General features: G+C 43.0%; 1 protein-coding gene across 7 annotated transcripts in view; it reads left to right on the top strand.

Moving 5' to 3' along the window:
- Positions 1-687: 687 nt before the first annotated feature.
- Positions 688-16,178, top strand: part of MOK (MOK protein kinase) — a 32,869-nt gene continuing 17,378 nt past the window's right edge. For 2 of the 7 annotated variants that reach the window (XM_084630794.1, XM_084630793.1), the window contains exons 1-4: positions 688-954; positions 9,000-9,114; positions 12,153-12,242; positions 14,496-14,593. In XM_084630794.1, coding sequence (XP_084486920.1) covers positions 903-954; positions 9,000-9,114; positions 12,153-12,242; positions 14,496-14,593 — 355 coding nt within the window. In that variant the 5' untranslated portion in view covers positions 688-902. Of the gene's footprint in view, positions 955-1,073; positions 1,249-6,174; positions 7,244-8,999; positions 9,115-12,152; positions 12,243-14,495; positions 14,594-16,178 lie in introns of those variants that run through there. The other 5 variants (XM_084630797.1, XM_084630795.1, XM_084630798.1 and 2 more) reach the window with 4 other exon arrangements.

Genomic DNA, 16,178 nt, shown 5'->3' with positions numbered 1-16,178 from the left:
ACACATAACAAGATGCATTTACAGTCCTGCTCCTGCAATGGGACTACTCAGGCTATTACAAATGTAAGTGTTACAGAGACAAGGTGGGTGAGGTAGTATCTTTTATTTGCCCAACTTCTGGTGGGGAGAGAGGCAAGCACTCTTGCAGCAGTCACTCCAAAGACATAATAGGAGTTTGTGTGAATGCAGGGGCCCAGGTGAATCGTGCAGGATCACAGCCTATTGTAGACACATCAGCCTACAGACAATGCGGGCATGTTGGAACACAGTTCACAACAAAGGCAGCTCAAAGAGTTTCCATTGGTGTAAGAGTACACCAAGCCAGACGATGGTGAGGTCCCAGGCTCTATTACCGCATGGTCACCTAGACTGCGTCGGCCTCAGCAAAGGACTTGACCAGGACTAGTCAACTGGTGGACCATGGGCCAAATCTGGAACACCAGACACTTTTGAAAGGACAGTGAAATCTTGTTCTTTGCTTATTATTGTTGTTATTGTAATATGAAAAAAATGTTCCTCTGGAGTCTACACCTTGACTATTCCTTGACCATGAAATTTGGACCTTAACAAAAAGTAATTCACTGCCGCTGAGCAGCCTGACCTTCCCCTTGCCCTGAGAGATCCCCCCACTGCCAGTCTAACCTCTCCCCCGCCCATACGGAGACTTCTCAGGGGCGGGGCGCCTGCCTGGCCCTCAGAGCTCCGAAACCTGAAACACAAATCCCTGCTGCGCTTGCCCATGTCACGGACCGAGGAGCAAAAGAAGTCTCTATTGCACGTGCGCAGGCGGAGCCGTGAGGAGTACAAGGTTCTGGTTTGCCCCTGTGCATCCTTTGTCAAGGACGGGTGGGGAGACGAGAGAAAGCGAGAAGGTTGCTGCGCCTGCGCAAACGGGGTCGTCAATGGCCCGGCCTAAAAACAAGCTGTACTACGCCTGCGCGACTGTGAAACTGGGTAAAGACGGGAGAGACCGTAATCTCGCGCCACGAGACAAGAAGGAGACTGTGCTGTGCTTGCGTGCTGGGGGGGGAGGAGGAGGAGGAGGAAGCTGCGTTGCGCGTGCGCGGCTTTGTGCGGGAGCGGTGCTGACTCAGCCGTGCTCCTGGGCTGGAATCCTGAGCGGTTGCCAGGGTGACGGGACTACAACATGGCGCCCTGACAGTTCTGTCGGGAGGGGTGGGCGCTGCAGAGAAGGCCTCAGCCTTTCCCTCCCCGTCCTCACACCGCTGAGGAGCCGCAGGATGAACAGTAGGGGCGGAGAGGGACGGGTCCCGGTGGCGGTGTGAGGGGAGCGAGCCTCCCCGTGGGCTGGGGGAGCGCGGGAGAGGGCCTCCCGCTGTGGGGAGGGTCCCGGCAGGGCGGGTGCTTCTGTGGGGAGCGGGAGGGACAGTTTCTCTGTGGAGAGAGAAGGAAACGCGGAGCGGGAGGCGCTTCCGGGGTGCAGCAGGCAGGATGTGTAAGTGGGAGCGGGATCGCCGTAGGTTGGCAGTGGGTCCTGCTGCAGCGAGCAGACCCTCCTGGGGCAGGGAGAATGGAGATACAGTGTGAGGAGGAGGGTGAGCGGGTGTCTAAGTCTTGCTATGGAAGGGATGCATGAGGGGCTTGTGCCCCATTTCTGTTATGTGTGGGTGGGGCACCCTATGTGGAGGACCAGGCTCCAGTGTCAGATCCATTTGGAACAGAAATGGGCCCTGCTATTGGGTGGAATATGCATGTTGGACTATGGGTTGGTGGGAGGCAGACCAGATCCTACTCTGCAAAGATATATGAGGGAGATAAGTAGCAGGGGGAAGGACCTGCCCTCTTATTACTAATATTAGTAAAGTAGCACCAAAAGACCCCTCTCAACCTCTCGGTTGGTTTTGATGCTGTTGATCATCTTTTCCTTGACTTTTTGCCCCCTCTTCTGGTTTTCCTCCTACCCATCCAGTCATTCCTTCATCAGGTTCTGTCCTTGGCCTTTTGATTGTCTCACTTTACAGGCTGACCCTGGACAATATCTTCTCCTTACATGGTTTCAAATATCAACTGTGTGCTGATGACTTTCAAAACTTTCTCTCTACCACTGACCTGTCTCTTTCTAAACAATCCCAACTAATATCCCAAAGGAAATGTCAGAGAGATACATGCATCCGACAAAGTGGGTATTCACCCACGAAAGCTTATGCTCCAATATGTCTGTTAGTCTATAAGGTGCCACAGGACTCTTTGCCGCTTTTACAGATCCAGACTAACACGGCTACCCCTCTGATCAGAGAGATACATTATCTTCTCAATTTAAACTGAACATGGCCCAAAACAATCTCTTAAACTTTCCTCACACACCTCCTCTTCCCCTTTTTTTATCACTGTTGGCATCACCACCACCATTCTTTTTATTACTTACACTGAACATGGGTTTTATTTTTAATTTATGCCTTTCTCTTGGCCCACGCATCCAGGCCATATCCAAATCCTACAGCTTCTTCCTCCTCAACATTTCCATACTCCATCCTTTCCTTTCCATCTCCACACCCAAATTTCTGGTTTGGTTCCTCACTGTATCCCACCTTGACTACTGCAATATCCTTCTATATCATCTCCCAATTCAAACTGCAGCCACTAAAGTAATCTTCCTTGCTGTCAATTTGATCACATTACTCCCCTCTCTGAATTTCTACACTTGCTCTCCATCCACAGTTATATTTAAACTGTTGATCACTCCCTTCAAGGCTGTATTTAAATCAGACCCTCACTACTTATCCTCGCTTGTTGAACTTTATGGCATCTCTACCCCACCAGTGTTCCCACCCTCATCTGAAGATTTGTGTGTCTTTCATATGGCCATGTCTGCATTGTTAGACCTCCCCGAATCTGCAAGACTTCTACCCTCTCGCTCTTAGAAACCTACTTCTCCCACACTACCTATAGTGTGTTTTGTTGATTTGTATAGGAAATCATTTTGTTTTCCTTCCTTGACTTCTGTCTGCTTTTCTGTCTATCCTGAAATTGTGAAATTCTTGAAACAGGTTTCAGAGTAACAGCCGTGTTAGTCTGTATTCGCAAAAAGAAAAGGAGTACTTGTGGCACCTTAGAGACTAACCAATTTCTTTGAGCATAAGCTTTCGTGAGCTACAGCTCACTTCATCGATGAAGTGAGCTGTAGCTCACGAAAGCTTATGCTCAAATAAATTGGTTAGTTTCTAAGGTGCCACAAGTACTCCTTTTCTTCTTGAAACAGGGACATCCTTTCTTCTATGTCTAAAAAGTGCCTTGTTTGTTATGGATACTACTGAAATCAATTCCTAATTAGGGATTAGGCCCTTTCTGTTCTAGATATTGTATACACCATTGTGGATAAAAATGATGTTTATTTAAAAATTTAAATCAAATTTTTATTTAAATGGTTGAAGTAAAAAAATCATTTAAAAAACATTTTTAGTTCTTTACTTTCTTTCCATTTTAAAGTCTTAAGTTGCTAATGTGGATGTTTTATACTTGTTTCCTAATTATTAGTAGAATTTCAGGCTTTATAGAGATTTTTTCCTACTGAAAGCTTCACACATAAAATGCGCATCTGTACTGAAAAGTCAAGTGTACATCCTCTAACATTGTTCCTTTGACACCACCATAAACTCAGATAACCAAATAGCCCTGCTGTTTGCAACCAACACCACCTTCCAACGTTATGAACTTTCACAAGTAAAGAAATGCTTTGACCAGGCTATTCTCCTCCATCAAGGCTTTCAGTTTGAAGTCAATGGGATTTGTGCTCCTAAATTGTTTAGGACTATCATCAAAGGGACTTAGGTGCTGCAATGCTCAGCATCTAACTTTCTTGGTCCCTTGCCATTCAGTGGAATCCACAGCCCTGATTTAGGTTCCTAGGCTCTCTATACAATGCATGGGGAGAGTTAAGTGTTTAAGAATGGGATCCACAAAAGCCAGCATGCTGAGAAGAGAGTCACCTAAACTAGCCAATAGGAAATGCTGAGGAGAATAAGCTCTGGAATGAATGCTGGAATAAGCTCTGCCCCTAAAAGGGATTTGGGTGTCTAAATCAGGACTGGAACTCTCTCTCTCTTTCTTGTTGAAGCTGTTCCACTGAGTATAATTACTTAAATATTCACTGGGCCTAAGAGAGAGAGAAAGACTATGTAGCCCAGAGTTAGGGCACTCATCTGGGATGTGAGCGACTCAGGTTCCACTTCTCTTGCTCCAATAAATATTTAAGTATTTATACACAGTGGAACAGCTTTGCTAGGAGAGACTGAGAGAAACCTGCCCCAGAATACCCTAGGGCCCAATGATAAGGGCACATTCCTGAGCATTGGGTGACACAAATTCAAATTTCTTCTCCATATTAGACAGAGTAGGGAACTGAGCCTGAGTCTTTCACAACCTGGGCAGTGCCTTTCCCAGAGGGCTACCAACACTCACTAAAATAGTCAGGATACACTGGGATTAGGGACCTGAGGTAGCTGTGCACATGCTCATTTGCAGATTTCTAGGCACCTGTGGGACTTCAACATAAGAAATTTAGGCATCTAAAGATTTTAGGCGCTTTCAGAGTTTGGCAGCAGCTGAATGAAGGTTTTGAAGATCTCAAAGGCACCTAAGTCTAACATTTAGGTACCAAAAGTGTCAGTTAGGTGCCGAAGTCCTTTTGTGGATCTAGGCCTTAGGTGCTTTTGAAAATCCCACTCTTTGATGCCTACATATGGGTTTATTATTGAAAATTTTGGCCTGAATTTTTGATGTAAAAAACTTCATAATGTATTTGTTAATGCACTGAAAAGAAAAGGATAACTTTTCATTAACACTGAAGCATTTTTGTTGTGAAGTGACAATTTTTAGCCACTAAGAGAAAATTTTTAATCAAAATACAATTTTAGTGCCTGATTTTGCAAACACTCATGCTTAAAGTTACACATGTGCATGAGTAGTGCCTTTGACGTAAATGAGACTTTACAGGGGCTTGATCCTGCATCATTCACATCAATGGAAGATTTTTCATTGCTTTGAATGAGAGCAGGATCAAACCTCAAAAGAGTGAAGCTTTGTATCTGCTTCAGTGTTTTCCAGGATCAGGGTCTTTAATATTTGTTTTTGCGTACAGCTCCTTTTTGTAAAATTCGAATGATACCCTAGCATAGTGGCTTTTTTAAATTATAGTTTAGTTAGATTAAAAATGTATCATCCAAGTTGCAATTAGCACACTTTTTTTTTTTTCCAAATCCTCACCTGATTTAAATCAGTGATAGACAAAAGTGATTTAAATTACTCCATCCTGGTCCAGTGCTCCAGGCCTATTCTTCTGTGAGAAAAATTCTGTGGTGCGTTCTAGCCAGACAAGATGTCATGGGATCAATCAGAAAGCTTTGTTTTGTGGTGGTGGGGTTTTTTTTTTAATGTATTACATGTGCTTTTTAGCCTAGGTATTTTGAGTCTTCATCACATATTGCTGATAAACTGGAAATAAAAAATGAAGATTCTATCTCTAAGGATAGCCTGGTTTGGATTTTTATCATGCCATAAAATCAACTATTTGTATATAAGAACTAGTAATTGACTGTGTAGTATAGAACTATCAAGATTGCCAATTGTTACCATTGAAGAACAGGTAGACCATTTGCTAAACTTTGCTGCAGATGCTTTATATCAGGGGTGGCCAGACTTTTTGCCCAGAGGGCCACATCGGGGTTGCGAAACGGTATGCAGGGCCGGGTAGGGAAGGCTGTGCCTCCGCAAACAGCCTGGTCCCTGCCCCCTATCCGCCCCCTCCCACTTCCCGTCCCCTGACTGCCCCCCCTCAGAAACCCCGACCCATCCAACCCCCCCTGCTCCTTGTCCCCTGACCGCCCCCTCCCAGGACCCCACCCCTAATGCCCCCCCCGCTCCCTGTCTGCCCTGACCCCTATCCACACCCCCGCTCCCTGACCGGACCCCCGACCCATCCAACCCTCCCTGGACCCCCGTCCCTAACTGCCCCCCCAGGACCCCATCCCCTATCCAACCCCCCCTGCTCCCTGTCCCCGCCCTTCTCGGGACCCCCCAACCAACTGGGATCCCACCCCCTATCCAACCCCCCCCCCGCTCCATGTCTCCTGACTGCCTCTGCCCCATCCAACTGCCCTCTGTCCCCTGACTTCCCCCCGGGACCTCCTGCCCCTTATCCAACCTCCCCCTCCATCTGCCCCCTTACCACGCTGCTCAGAGCAGCAGAACAGGCTTCTTGGAAAGGCTGGGAGGTGGGCAGGCGCAAGTCGCGCTGCCCGCGCAGTGGCGCAGATCAGTGGGGGAGGGACTGGGGACTAGCTCCCCGGCCAGGAGCTCAAGGGCCGGGCAGGACAGTCCCACGGGCCGGATGTGGCCCGCGGGCCATAGTTTGCCCACCTCTGCCTTATATGTTTCACAAAGAAACTGGCTCTGACAGTGTGGGGATACATTTAAAATGTCACCCACTATGCTATCAATTATCTCCGCCGTAGTGACAGTTTATCGTTTTATTTTAAAAAGATTGTTGGGGAATGTTCTTTACAATAGTGAGGTTTGAACATGCTAAATCAATGGTTGTTAAGGATTATAAAATATTAGCAATCAGGCTTCTAAGCAGGATTCTGACACCTAGGCATATTATTCCTGATTTGGTGTTTTTGTGGTGGGTTTTGGTGCCTTCCTATATTGGTTTTTGAGATTCTGTTCCTGACTTGTAAAGTACTCCATGAGCAAGGACTGTTTATATTAATACATAGCATTAGAAAGTGTACTTGGCATTTTATAAACAGGCCTGCGTGTGCCTTGCACTGAAGATCTTACCATCTAAATCAGACAAGAAAATAATGAAAGACAATAGTTCAGGAGAGAGAGAGAGGGAGTGTGTTGGTGATGAAAAGGAAGAATAGATTTCTGGAAGAACTGGGCTTTAAAGAGGGTCTAGTTAGAGAAGTAGTGTTTCAAACATAAGAGCAGCATGAGGGAAGAAAAGGGAGAGTCTTAGACGGAACTTAAAGAGCAAATGATAAGAGTGATAGGAGAGAGTGATGATTTTATCCAAAGTGCCACTGTTAGACTGGAGAAGAGGAAAGGTTGTAAAGGGGAAGGTCACAGTAATAAAGATGAGAAGTGAAAGAGAACCTTGGTAATGAGGAAAGGGCAGATTTTGAATATTAATAAGAGAAGAAGCATTAATTGCAAGAGTGGATATGAAGGTTGGCTAGTAGAAAAGAAGAACTGAAGATGACGCCTAGATGTATTACTGCTGGTAGGTATCTGAAATATAAAGATCCACCATCCAGCTTCTGGACGGTAGAAAGAGCTTTCAGTCACTCCTGCCCCTGCAAAGACTCCTGGATGCTTCAAGGAGAAAGGGGTATGTCTCCACTTCCCTACTGCCTGGTCCATACCTAAAACTTAGGTCGATCTAACTACATCACACGGGTGTGAAAGTTCCACACCCCAAGCAACGCAATTATACCAACCTAACCCCCAGTGTAGACAGCACTATGTCGATAGGAGGGCTTCTGCTACCACCTCTTACAGAGGTGGATTAACTATGCTGACAGGAGAAGCTCTTCCTCCAGCATAGTAGCATCTTCACTGAAGCACTACCATGGTGCAGCTGCACTGCTGCAACCGTATCACTGCAGCATTTGAAGTGTAGACCTGTCTGTAGTCAAGCCGACCTAAGTCCCAATGTAGCAGTGGTTCTCAAACTTTTGTATGGGTGACCCCTTTCACACAGCAAGCCTATGAGTTTGACCCCCCCTATATATTAATAACACTTTTACAAATGCTGGAGGCGAAGCAGGGTTTGGGGGTGGAGGCTGATAGCTTGCGACTCCTCCCCCCCCAACCATAATAACTTCCCCACAGTTTGAGAACCCCTGCCATATAGACACCATTTGGTAGACAGAAGAATTCTTCTGTTGACCTAGCTACTGCCTCTCAAGAAGGTGGATTCATTGTAGTGATTGGAAAACACCCTGTTGCTCTAGCATGTGTCTGTACTACAGTGTTGCTGCAGCATAGCTGCAATGCTGCAGACCCTAAGTCTCCTACAGCCTCCTTGATTGCTGTCAGGCATGAGGGTATGAGGGAGGAAAGAGGTCTTTGTTACTTTACCTCTCCCTTGGTCTCTACTTTTTGGATTCTTCTCTGTGAATAACTCCACTGCCTGCTTCCTTTGTTGTTCATAAGCTTTCCCCAGCAGTAACAGTAGCATGAAACTGACATGAATTGGTTTACCTTCAGCTCACTGGTGGAGATGGTTGTTGAACCTATAGGTGCAGATGAGATTACCAAGGACGGAATCTGGAGGGACACTAAGCAATGAGGGGACTTGAGGGGATGGATAAGACTAGCTGATGGAACAGTCAGTATTACTGGAGCAGGACCAATCAAGTACATGTAGAGAAAGCGAAGAATGAAAGAGAAATATAGTTTGGGTCAAAGACAGGATAATGATACCACCCTCATTTCTGCGCTGCCTCTGGAGATGGGTCTGATCTCCCCACCAAGAGCGGCCGTGCAGGGGAAGGACAACTCCTGTCCCTCCCCAGCACGGCCAGACTAGCAGATAGGAGCTTCGGGCTCCCAGCAGCAGGGGAGATCAGATTTCATGGAGGAGGGCTGATTTCATAGTCTGTGACATGTTTTTCATGGCTGTGAAATTCGTAGGGCCCTAGCTATGACAGAAAAAAGGCCTCTTGTATGTGCAGAGGTACCATGTCACAGAGCAGGGAGGTCATAGTTTGTGCTCTGGGATTGTGTTAATGTATTATATGATCAGTAATACGAGCATTAATAGGATGGGGCAGTAAAACCCAATTTGCTCTAATTCAATTTAATTTTTTCCCAAATTATTGACATGTGAACCACAACCTAAAGCGTAATATTGAAAATCACCCAGCAAAGACAGAATTTAATGAAAATCAACTAACGATAAATATAGAAATATTTACTGTTTACAACAAAACTTATTTTTAGATTTTTAAAATTTTAAATATTTTTGTTTTTAGAATATAAACCAATTGGTAAAATAGGCGAGGGAACATTTTCTGATGTTCTGAAGACACAGAGTCTTAGGGATGGAAAATACTATGCATGGAAACAAATGAAACAGCATTTTGAAAGGTAGGTATAGTTGATCATACGATTGCCCAAAATCTGAAAACTTTGTTTACATTTATTGGGGAAATAAATACAAATTTTAAGACTGAATAGAGCAGTGTTTCCTGCTTGTTCAGGGAAAGCCCCTGGTGGGCTGGGCCGGTTTGTTTACCTGCCGGACTGCTTCTTGCAGCCCCCATTGGCCTGCAACGGCGAACCGCGGTCAGTTGGAGCCCCGATCAGCCGAACCTGCGGACGCGGCAGGTAACCAAACCGGCCCAGCCCGCCAGGGGCTTTCCCTGAACAAGCAGCATCCCAAGTTTGGGAAACACTGGAATAGAGGATTCTGAATACTTGTTCAGGTGTATTGAAAAATATGTTGGCATATGTGAGAAAGGGGGAACTGAGGGCCTGATCGTATAGTGAATTATTATTTGGCATTGTGCTTACTACCTAGTAGACCCATTGATGTCACTCACTGTAGCAAATTCTATACCTGCTTGTCAACTGGATTGAGATCAGGATTAGAGAGGGAGGAGGACTGGGGTCTTTGTTCATTCCTATCTACTTTAATGAATATTTGTTCCTGTCACCACTCTGGTCTTGGTTTTACATTTGTAAATGAATTCCTACCAGAAAGGAAAAGTGGAATATGTCTGAACATGCTCGTGTCATTTTTCTTCCTGCCATAAATGAATTAGTAGTAGAAGATGGTGTAAAGAACACCCTCGTTATCCATTGTCAGTTTAAAATTTATTTTATTGTGGATCGTGTAACAGTAGTTATCTTCTCTCCCTGTATAGATTTTGTTCCTCTTTGTGTTTTGTATTTGCCTTTATTCACATTTGATTGTGTCCTCTAATAGTGGGCAACACAAGTCACAGTGGGAGCTCTTTCTTATTAGGAAAATGGCAAAGTGGGATTTACTGGACACCCACACACGGCATTCTCATCCAAATCAAGGTGCACAACCCCTAACTTTAGCATGGGGCCAAGTTCAGCTCTCAATTAGAACATTCATTTCCTATTGATTTCAGTGGGAGTTATTTTTGTAACAATTGACATTGTGTCTACGGCTTTGAAAAATTTCAGGTTTGATTCAGTGCTCTGTTTCGGCACTTATTATCAAGATCTGCAGAGATTAAGGAAGAGTGAGTTTACCAACACATCCTTTTCCTTTAAATGGAAAAAAAAAATAATCAGCCAAGGCCACTGAATATAAACTTTATACTATAGCCACTTTGTGCTGATACATTAGTACAATGGAGCCATAAACTCAGGGGATCTGGACAGCTGGAGGATCAAGGTGTATGTAAAAGTGGTTCTGTCCTTAGTTACACTGCGTGCAGCTTGGTTACAACCCAATATTTGGTCCAGAATGTTCTGAATGCGCACACAAATTTCTTGGCTAATCAATTTTAGAAATATTAAAAACTGAGAATTTGTTTAATTAGCTGTATGTATGAGGTTTATTTGGGAAAGATGCCAGTTTGCTGGTGCTGAGTTTTGGGATTTTTTGTTTGTTAACACAAAACAGGCTTCCATTATGTCTCACTGAAGCTATGATCAGTTTGTTTTTGTTTGTCAAGATTAAATCTTATTAGATGATGAGGTAGCTGGCCCTGTCATGTAAACCAGTATTGATGAGTCGGTCAGTTTTGCACAGTGTACTCCAAGTAAAATTACTGTTATTTACAGATAGTTGAAACTGGCAGTATATCGTGTGAAACAGATTCCAGCAATGGATTTTTATCAGGGAAATTCACATGGGCAGTTCAGATCTTTTGAGTATATATTTTCCTTTTTTAATGCATATTGAAATTGATTAAAAACAAACATGAAAATTGTACTACTTTGGTTCTGAAAATAACCCTCATTGTGTGAATCAATTTACTGTGGTCATGTTTTGAATTAAAATTAGGAACATTTTATTCGGGACCATTCAGAAATGCTAACATTAAGCACTGAGACCAAAAACATATCCAGTCAATCATGTTAGTTTTCAGAGATCTGTTTTAGTTTTGTCTCTCTTTTTATTAAAAAAGAAAACTGTGTGTAGAGTTGAGACCAAATTAACAAAAATAAATGCTAGTTATGAGATTAAGAAATTTTGAGTGTGTTCAACTCATTGCACTTAGATGTCCACCATTCCCATATTTACGAGGGATTGTGAAAGCATCTTCCCTATGATGCATTAAAGTGACCCTTAGGTCTTGGACCCTCTGATAGTTATGAATGGCTAGAGGTTACACTTTTACTGGAATGTTCACTTATAGCTATAGGTAATAGTGATATAAATTGATCTTGCTAGTACAGGATAATTTTCTTAGTTTCATAAGGATTTTGGCATTTGGTTAACTCTTGATCAGCTTGTGAAAGGAAAAGCTTATCCTGTAGTGATTTGCTATATCTAGTGTCCATGCAAGGCCATTGAAGCCCCATAAAATGGATTTTTCCCCCAACGGTTTCTGTAGCTGAACTTCTAATGGTTAATTGAGTCCCAGGCATGAATGACATAGTATTTAATTATGTTTCAACTAGCTAGTAAAATACTGTGTTTCAGTTCTTCACACTAGCGGTTATTAATTTTTAAATTGAGTTTGAACGCTAATGATTACACAGGGCTAGATTGTGCCTTTTAGGTATAGTCTTTAGCTGTAAGATGCACCAACCCAGGAGTAGCAGTGGGAGTTATTGTGACTTGGATGCACTTCTGAGTCACAGTTCCTCTCCGATTTCTTTCTTGCTGCTGCGGAGTAATAATTTACTTCTGGACTACACCAACAGTAAATTACTCCCCACTTCTCCTGGGTCAGCCAGTCTGGTCAGCAAGAAGGGGAAGTGGAGCCAGGATATTACCCATTTCCCACCCCATCCCCTTGCCCCAGGCAGTTAACTCCCCAATTACTTCTTCATTCCTGGACCCCAGATTTGGGTAGCTTGCAGAGGGACATAAGAGGAAGGGAGGTTCTTGCTCCCTTGTGTGGGGACTTAGTCACAATCTAATTCCTAAATTGTAAACTAGTTTTCCACTCTCACTTCTTTTTTAAATTACACATTAGTATCGAGCAAGTGAATAGTCTGCGAGAAATACAAGCACTGAGGCGACTGAATCCACATCCCAATATCCTTATGTTACACGAGGTGGTTTTGTAAGTACAGTGTATTTATTTCCCCTACTTCCTGTATCCTCTATTTGCAAATTTTTCAGTAGCTTTTCGAGACAAAAGACAGCTTGGAGGCATTTAACCAATTATTTATTCCATCAAAAAGGAAATCTTTGGAAGATCTGTCTGATTCTCCCAAGCCCTTATGCCTATTGTTAAGCAAAGATATGATACAGTTCTAAATTACACTTTTCAGTTTCTTTAGAGTATATTGCTGCAAAAACATGAACTACAACATCCATACTATCAAAATGGGAAAACAAGTGATCTGGGACAAGAGATATTTTTAAGCAATTAATAAATTTATGTTCTGGTTTTACGGGAAGGAGACTTAATGCCTACTGCCCTCCAAGGCTCCCTGTACTCTGTTGCACAGATAGACCAAATTCTGTAGCAAAGCTGACTTCTATTCTATTGCCTTCATCCTCCTCACCCCTGTGCAACTGCACACTATGGTTCATTGCTGAAATTAATCAAGCATAACATTTGTTGATTATTATTTACAAGGATTTTTTTTCACTATGCTCTTCAGGCTGGCTTTTGCATTCTTTGGGCCTCAGCCCTTGCAGTGTTATCCAGACAACCCAGCTTAGAAACTACTTCTCACTACAAGTGCCAGAAGAGGGAAGCTAGTATTCATCTTTAGTAGCCCATCTCCTGAGTTCCCTAGATCTAGCTACAGCCCAGATTGTCAGCCACTCTCTTGCTGCAAGATGGACTCCATTTCTGGTTCCCCAATTCCTTTTTGCCTGGCTCAACTGAACAGTGCAGGGAGCGTTCACTGTAATCAAATTATTGGGAAAGGAACATTGGAGAGCAAGAGGCATCCGTAGACAGGTCCCACCAGGGCAAGGAAAAATAAAACAAAATGTCGGTTGCCAGCTGCAGGAACATGATGAATTCCATGGCATCTTGGAAAAACATCAAGTTATTTAGCAGCAGAATTGTGAAGTCCACAGGGGCCCGTTCTGAGATAATGAGGTAGGTCACACTTCTCAGGGAGATGTTCCAGCTCCCTGTAGAGTCAAACAGGAAGCACTCTCTGTTCATATTCACAAGTTTTTCTGCAACTACAAGGTTAAACATTTTTAAAAAAAAAACAAAACCCAAAATCTCAGATTCTGGAGTAAAACATTTGAGTGTCGCAATTGTGGAATAGACTGGGTCCTGCTTTTAATCATTTCACAACTCCTATTACATACATAGTGCCAGGCAAAATGAAAAAGCACAGATGGACAACAATTACCATTCTGAAGGTCATTCCCAATATAGAATTTAAGGTTGGAAGGGACCAGGACCATCATGATCATCTAGTCTAGAGGTCCCCAAACTGTGGGGTGTGAGGGGGCATGGAGGACTGTTTGGGGGGCTGCGGCTGGGGCCCGGGCCAGCCCCCAGGTGAGGTAGTGATACCTGGCCCCGGGGCCCTGACCACCGGCCCTGCACCCAGGGCTCTGCTCCCGGTCTCCCACCCCCGTACCCGAGCTGTGGCCCCAGCTGTCTTACCTCTGTCCACGTCCCCCCACTCCTGGAGTCATGCCATCACTCCCGGCTCGTGGGGGGGGGGAGGTGCAGACAGGGGTAAGGGGGGTCGTGAGGTAAAAAGTTTGGGGATCACTGATCTAGTCTGACCTGCACATTGCAGGCCACAGAACCTCACCCACCCACTCCTGTAATAGATTCCAAACCTCTGGCTGAGTTACTGAAGTCCTCAAATCATGATTTAAAGACTTCAAGTTACAGGAAATCCACTATCATAGAAAACTGCCACTGTTAAAATATAGAATTTAGAAAGTGACATAGCTAAAAATGTGACTTATTTTGGCCAGACGGAACAATATTGGGACCAGCTCAACTATTAAATATTTTCAGATATGGCACAATGCTTTTGTATCTCTTATCAATGTTTAGTGTATACTTTATGGCTATATTATGTCTTGCTATTTTTTTGGGAGCTTCCAGACTGCATCATTGTGCCATACTTAGAGTAAAAATCCATATAGTACTTGGAAGGCTAATGAGGCTTCCTGCCAGGAGAGCCGAATGCAAAGAGTTTGGGAAAATGCCATTGTAAATTAAAATTATAAATCAATTTCAATAGGTTTCTCTAGGTAAAGGTTTGTTGAAACTGAAAACTACAAGTTGCCTTATTGATGATTAAACTGACTCTTTTGCTGAGTGGAGTACTTTTTGTCTACTTTGTATACAAATGCAAATATAATTTTATTTCTTGCTCAGAAAAAAACCCCCTATTTGTTTCTTCAGTGACAGAAAATCTGGCTCTCTTGCACTAATATGTGAACTTATGGACATGAATATTTATGAGCTAATAAGAGGTATGTAGAGCATGTTTGAGTCATTCAAAATCCTCCCTTTCACAGACCATAAAGTGGCATTAATCATACTTTTCATTTGGCTTTCATGTAATGATTATATAGTATGAAATTGAAGAGTATATTGTACAATTTTTAGGGAAATTTCTACTATTTTTTGCCTGTTTTCTATACTATATAGGCATTTTTAATTTAGAAACTTGTGCACACGTCTATTTTAAATGAGTCAGAGTAGTGACTCTATAGATATACATGATCAAACCTGAAAGGGAAACAACTCTGATACAGACTACACGACTGCTACTCTGAAACATGGAAAGTTTGTATTGCATTACGTTATACATTTTCATTATAAAAATTACCAGTTTAATGGTAAGAAAATTGTGCTCATTTTGTTTGAAAGCAGCAAATCTTTCAGTTGAAACTTAATAAAGTTTGAGAACCAAGGTAAGTCTATTCAAGAAGGGCTCATGATAGAGTAATACAAGCCTCTACAGCTTCTGCTAAACTTTATCCCCATAGAGGAAGCCTGCCAAATTACTACCTGGAACTTCCTTCATGTTCTGTAAACATTAGTTCCTAGCTTCTGATGCTAGAGCAGCTGTTTTTCAATGTAAGAATTAGGACCATGGGAGGAGTTTCCAGGAAAAGACAGTAGGATGATTTGCCAGTAACTAAAGACAATAAATTGAAGTGGAGGAAGGCTAGAGTGTGTTGGTCATTTATTTTTAGAGCTGTCTAAAGACAAAAGTTGTACTGCTTTAATTATATGACCCCCCTGCACACTGTGGACAAAGTTTCAGTGGTGCTTATATCAGTGTAGTTTATTTATGTAAGAGAAAGGGAATGAGCTATACTGGTCTATGGCACCTTTATACTTGTGTAAGTGCATCCACACAAGGGGTTGTTCTAGTATTTCTATAGCAATTTAAAGAAAAATCACATCCCTAACCAACAGTTATGCCAGTACAAAAACTATGTAGACAAGGCCACATAGACATTTTGAGTGCTGGATAATGGTTGCTGGCTGGGGCTAGGGAGGTTGTTATTGAAGTTTAATGTGCAGCGATTTCAAAATTTAAAATAGTCACTAGAAAAAACAACATGCCCAGGGTATGATATGTGGTACTTTAAAACCCAAATAAGCAAATAATTGCATGCTGAGTTACAATCTAGAGAAAAGTTCCTACTAACTTTGAGGAGACCATGCTTTCAGACCTCTGCAATGGTGAATAACCCTGTTTTTTAATCTATACTTAGATCAAAAGCTGAAATTAGAATGCCGAAAAGTAGTTGAACTATGCTTGTCATTGTAAAAGTTGAGTCATGCAGTAGCTCGTGTCTTTGTTATTAAAACATAAATAATAGCCTTATAATAAGTCTAGTCTTCAGACTTGTGGTATCCTTAGTAAGTCTGAGTCAGTAATGTAAGGGGCTGTCATCTACAATGGATTAATCGGATGGATTGTAAGCAAAACTTTCTGCTTCCAGGAAACCGATTTGAGCGTTACTTATTTCAGTTCTGAAAAATTAAAATGTTTAGGTTTGTACTTCAGAACTGACTGAAGCATTTGCTGTGTCCCTTATT

Source organism: Lepidochelys olivacea, assembly GCF_965140295.1.
Source record: "Lepidochelys olivacea isolate rLepOli2 genome assembly, chromosome: 6".
NCBI classification, from domain to species: Eukaryota; Metazoa; Chordata; order Testudines; family Cheloniidae; genus Lepidochelys; species Lepidochelys olivacea.
The sequence above is the reverse complement of the archived record's forward strand: the minus strand, read 5'-3'. Positions and strand labels throughout refer to the sequence as shown.